The sequence below is a fragment of the Vipera berus genome (genome assembly GCF_964194415.1).
Source record: "Vipera berus genome assembly, chromosome: 2".
NCBI classification, from domain to species: domain Eukaryota; kingdom Metazoa; phylum Chordata; class Lepidosauria; order Squamata; family Viperidae; genus Vipera; species Vipera berus.
In genome coordinates this window covers 200,573,031-200,579,030 of record NC_138203.1, presented here as the reverse complement: position 1 = coordinate 200,579,030, position 6,000 = coordinate 200,573,031, and the positions used below count along the sequence as shown (strand labels likewise).

The 6,000-nt window shown below is 36.6% G+C and overlaps 1 protein-coding gene across 1 annotated transcript in view; it reads left to right on the top strand.

The window, feature by feature from the left end:
- Positions 1-256: 256 nt before the first annotated feature.
- FSTL4 (follistatin like 4) overlaps positions 257-6,000 on the top strand; it is a gene marked incomplete at both ends in the record, with an annotated part of 488,976 nt that continues 483,232 nt past the window's right edge. Inside the window, one exon of the mRNA XM_081318026.1 lies at positions 257-382. Within this exon, the coding sequence (XP_081174152.1) occupies positions 257-382 (126 nt within the window). The remainder of the gene's footprint in view (positions 383-6,000) is intronic.

Below are 6,000 nucleotides of genomic sequence, written 5' to 3'. Positions count from 1 at the left end.
GGTAGGGAAGACTTCTCCACTTCTGTAGTGTGGCCCCACTCTGCAATATTGCTAAGTCAGCTGTGGCCAAAATTCTTGATTCTCTCCACCCCCATTGCACTCTGAAGTGCTCACCTCCGGCATAATTGTTTGATACGATGTATAAGCATAATCAAATATGGCTCATTCAGTAAGCTTAAGCAATAGAGTATTAACACAAACAAACAAACAAACCACCAAGCATTTATTTTTTCTTATTTCCTTTAGAATTAGAACAATGAAATCAATGAGCATATGGTTATTCCTCCTATTGCTTGAAGTTTTCATATCAGTGGCTTGTGGATGGATGGAATCAAACCGGAACAGACAATTTTATTCTGATTCTGGGAGATTAACACAAGAGGTAAGGTAAAATTTAAAATTTACATTTTTGTTTGTATTGTGCTTCTCTGTTCTTCCCAGTGTACATTTTGCCATTCAAATTGAGATTTAAATAAAACATAAGAATTTTAATAAAGTTCTGTAAGAAATTAAGTGGAGCTGACACATGATTCAGCCTTGGCTTTTATTTTACCAACAACAAACACATAAGAAAATGTTGACTTTCCCAAGATTGCATAGTATGGTTCTTGGCTAAAAAAACTGACATTACATTTCCCATGTCTGACTAAGAAAAAACAGTCATATAGCATCTTCTAATCTTTGGTCCAGGATTGATTTTCTGACCTTTAAAAAAAACTCCAAATCTATAGATTCCCCAACAATAAATCTCAATTAGTAGTAGTGATAAACTGAGTTGGGAAATAATGAGATTTAATTCAATACACTGTTCTACAATATACAGGTAGTCCTCAACTTACGACTAAAATTTATCCCCAAATTTCTTTTGTTAAGTGAGACATTTGTTAAGTGAGTTTTACCCAATTTTACGACCTTTCTTGCCACAGTTGTTAAGTGAATCACTGCAGTTGATAAATTAGTAACCTGGTTGTTAAGTGAATCTGGCTTCCCCATTGACTTTGCTTGTCAGAAGATCACAAAAGGTGATTACATGACCTTGGGACAAAGCAATGGTCATACATACACGAGCCAGTTGCCAAGCATCTGAATTTTGAACACACGTTCATGGTGATGCTGCAAAGGTCATAACAGTGAAAAAGGTCATAAGTCACTGTTTTCAGTGTCATTGTAACTTTGAACTGTCACTAACAAACTGTTGTAAGTCGAGGACTACCTGTAGTACAGTATTCTCTTTTGTCCATTCAGGTATGCAGGGTATATATGTCCAGTTCACACGTGATCCTTTAAAACTATAATGTCTTAATTATTATTTTTTGCTAGGAAGTACCTTGTTGGGATAATGAATGCATTTATTGTACATAAACACAATGCAGCATCTGAATTAAATTCTAAGAATAAAAGGCCATCAGCCATTTTCCCCCTCTGTCACATTCAGCACTTGTATGTGCACATACACTTATATACTAATGAATTGCTTAAATATTAGTGAAGGCTTTGCCAAGCTGGGGATAAGTGAGATAAGGAAGTTTAAGCTTGTTAAACTTTATTTATAAGATGCAGATCATAGAAGGAAAATTTCATGTTTTTTCCCTCCCCCATCTTCAGTGTGCTGTTCAGGGCTCAAGACTAGCCATCCAGATTAGGTCCCAGTTCTGAAACACATGTCCCGTATGTTCTTACCAATTATTTATGCTTATTTTTAAAATGTTTAACAGGTAACATATTGCAAAATCACTAATAGGCAGAGAGAGAGAGTTCTCCATCCTCTCTTTTGCTGCTTAGGTAGCAACATGCTGTGATCTAAAGGGTTACAAGAACTACATAGGGTTGATGGCTTAATTAGTCTAAGTGACTTTGGTTATCTCTCTCATTTAATAGAATAGATTAACAGAAATCTTAACATGTTACTTATGAATCTACTCCTAATAGCAGTAATAATACTACAGTAGCTATAGCAGCTACACATTAGCATAATATTTTAAATTCTGTGCCTTCTGAAGCTAAAGGTCTCCCCATTAACAACCTGACATTTGAAAAAGAACAATGTGACTTGAATGCAATCAGTTGCTGAAATAACTTGGTAAATGATTTAGCTATAGTTTTTCATATGAAAATTGCACAGAAATATTTATCTACTTGATCTTCTTCTGCAACCCTAAAGTTATTAAGCAAATTGCTTGTTTGGTTTGAGATATATTAAGTATGGATGCATTAGTCCACACACTTGACTATTTAACAAGTGTGAAGAGTATGGAAAATTGCAGCTCCAACTAAATGACCACTTTTATATTGGTACAGATAGAGAGCCTCCCGAAACCCAGCCAAATTCTGCACAATCACAGATAGTTTGCAAATACCGTCTAAATTAGAGTTCTCCAATCATTGTCATTAAAATATGACAGGAGTATTTGTAGCCTGCGTAGAATTTCTAGTCTTTGTGACTAATATTTCTGAAGGATACCATAATGGAGAAAGTTAAGTTAGAAATGATCTAGAAGCATCAGATTTCTCTTTAACATACTATGTATGCTTTTTATTTAAATCACACTTTATCCTTATCTTTAACCAAGGCTTTTCTGTAGTATATTATAGCAATAGCATTTAAACTTATACACTGCTTCACAGTGTTTTACAGCCCTCTCTAATCAGTTTACAGAGCCAGCATATTGCTCCCAACAATCTGGGTCCTCATTTTACCAATCTTGGAAGGATAGAAGGCTGAGTCAACCTTGAGCCGGTCTGAATCGAACTCTTGGTAGTCAGCAGAATTAGCCTGCAATACTGCATTCTAACCACTACATCACCACAGCTCTTTATTATAGAAGTAAACAAGTCCTTAACCACCAGGTTTACAAGTCAAGAGTGGAAAAGAAGGTGAGAATGGAGGCTTGAAAAAAGGAAAATCAGTCTCCTTTGTTTAATAAAATGAGCAGCACAGCTGCTCAGGGAGAGAAGGAACTGTTCTTTCAGCAAAGTTCTTAAAATAATCCTGCTTCCCTTCTTGTCTGCTTTAATCTCATTAGAGTTAATGGATATGAGTATTCTAGAAAGCTGAAGCAATTCAGGCTGCTATTGATCTGATTTTAGCCTTGTGCTTGATATTTACTTCTGCACAGTAGGAATTGTAGAATACAGCCCACATTAATAAGTAAAGCCTAATGTGCAAACTTGTGAAGAGGAGAGTAGCATTTGAGATCGGTTTGTTTCTGAGTGAGGGCAAAATTGCTGAGTTTATTCATAATGAGAAATGTTTAACTCTCAGAAATGGCCTGGTTTTTATGTATCAAGAAGGTAAAATTGGTAGGTTCATACTTCTCACTAATGGCCAATGATGAAGAGACATGAACCAGCAATGCACACAATGGAAATGCAAATAATTAGATGGTCATTAGAAGTCAAATGGCTGAATCATGTTATGAACAAAGACATCTGGAAGGCTTCCCAATTCCAGACAAAATGAGAGAAGCACTGCAGTGGTGATATGGACATGTAGTCAGAGCTGGAATCCATCGTGAGCAAGGTACCCCCAAAGACAACAAAAAAAGTGACGAGTAGATTACCTGCATGAAGCATGTGAGCAGTAGGCATACGCCCTGCTGATGCTGCAGACAGGAGAAAGTGGTGAGTGAAAATTGTGGCCCTTGTGACATGATGGGAATAACATAAAGAACAATAACAGGAAGAAGATACATAATTTCAAAACCTAACCAACTAGGTTATATATGAATTAGGATGCTTAAATCAATTCTTGCCTGCTGGTTCTCCATTTAATCTGCCTAAGCTTATTTCTGCAGGTTGCAGTTCTATATTTTATTTATTTATTTATTTATTTATTTATTTATTTATTTATTTATTTATTTATTTATTTATTCGGTTTATATACCGCCCTACTCCCAAAGGACTCAGGGCGGTTTACAAGGCAAAATTTAAAAACAATACAATCTAAAATTAAAATTAAATTAAGTCTAGCCGCAAAAAAAATTAAAATCACAATTTAAAAACATTAAAAACATTAAATTGATATTAGCATGGTGAAAAAATATGTCTGGAAAGGCAATAGATTTGTTTCGCAGGAAAAAAATGTAGAAGGAGAAAGCAGAATGTTCTTCCTGCTTTTAATTGCTCAAAACTGACTTTTATTTTCTGGGGAAAGCAGTCATTAGGCTTTTGTTCTCTTTTGACTGCTAGATAAGATCTATGGGCTAAAAAAATAAATCTCAGAGTCTTTATGTGTTAAAATTCAGATTTCTGTTGTCTTTGCCCAAAGTGGGACTAGGATTTAGTTCCTGGTTATCTCTGTGGAACTGCAATTGGATTATACCTGTTTACAACTTATTTAGGCTAATCTTGAAGAGGATTTAAGTACTTGTGCTGCATAGCCATATGCATATCAAACAAATGTAATTATTGGAGATAAACAAAGAACAAGTTGATTATCTTGTTAATTGCTGTAGAAAATCCTGATCCTTTTATTCACTCTGTTTCCATTCTGCCAAAAAAAACCCTTTCTATTCTGGTAAAAGACAAAACAAGTGAAGAGTCTTTCCATTCACACTTTTCTATCCTTTTTAAAGCATAAGTAAGAGAAGGCATTGGTTATGTGCTTTGTTGGAGATTAGGGCTATTCATGTTTCAAAAATGATTTGGTAGAAAGCTTTGGAATCAATAGGACAGGAAGACCTCTTTAAAAAGTCACCATTTTTTTCAGTTTCATGCAGAAAAATGGGGGAAAAAAGATATGTTACTTAAAAGAAGTGTTCCAGAGCACCATTTCCAACTAAATTTTGAAGCCTGCACAGTCATTATAGAAACCATCTTTAGAGCGTAATAAACTGCACAGCTACTATAATGGATTTTATTTTGTAATGATTATTGATTTTAGGAGATAAGACTAATGCCTAAATTGTTTAAGTTAGAAAAAAGAAACTAAAACATATGCTGCTGATTAAAGAAGTGGTTTATTAAGAGACCCAGTGGCACAGTGGTTAAAGTGCAGTATTGCAGGCAAACTCTACCCACAACCTGGTGTTTGATCCTGATGTGACTCAAGGTTGACCCTTCCATCCTTTCAAGGACCCAGATTTTTGGTGGCAATATGCAAATAATGCTTCCACATTATAAACTGCCCAGAGAATCCTGTGAAGTGCTGTGGGGCAGTATATACCATGTTTCCTTGGAAATAAGACAGAGTCTTATTTTTATTTTTTTGCCTCCAAAAGAGGCACCAGGTCTTATTTTTTTGGGGGGGGTATCTTTTTCACTTATCTCCGGCACTGACAGCCCCACCCAGCCTGCCCACTTCTTCTGCAGCCGAAGCAGTAGCTTCATTCTGCAGCTGAGAATGGAGCTCAGGCCTACATTTCTTCGTCAGGCCTTTCCAGAAGGCCTCTACAGCTGAGAACTGAGCTATGGACTGAATCCATACCTCGGTTCTCAGCTGCAGTGGTCTTCCGGAAAGGCCTCTGACTGCAAAATGAAGGCCTGGGGAACGCCGCAGAAGAAGTGGGCTGGCAAGGAGAGGCCTGGCTGCAAGGTAAGTGGGTGCAGGGCACATGGGGCAGCTCTGTACCTTCACACCCGTCCTAGCTTGATTTCTAAGTGTGTGCCTCACCCCCAAACTATGGTTTATTTTGGGGGTAGGGCTTATATTAGGCCCACCTCCAAAATCAAGCTAGGGCTTATTTTGGGGGTAGGGCTTACTTTCGGGAAAACACGGTATGCCTAAATGCTATGCTTATTCAGTATGGATATTCTCTCTTTCTTTCTTCCCCACCATCATTAATGTTAAAAAATAGTTTATCTTAAGTTCTCTGCAATTATTTTTTGAAGTTATGCATTCTTCTTGTCAAATAGTTGTGAGGTTAGATTAGGCAGAGTTAGAAGCAAGATTAGTCTGTTATAGTAAAAGTGCACATGTATCAGCCACATCTATTGCCCATAATTTTCCAGAGAGGTAAAGTATTCACTTTGGATCTGAGATAAATAGGTGATATAAATAAA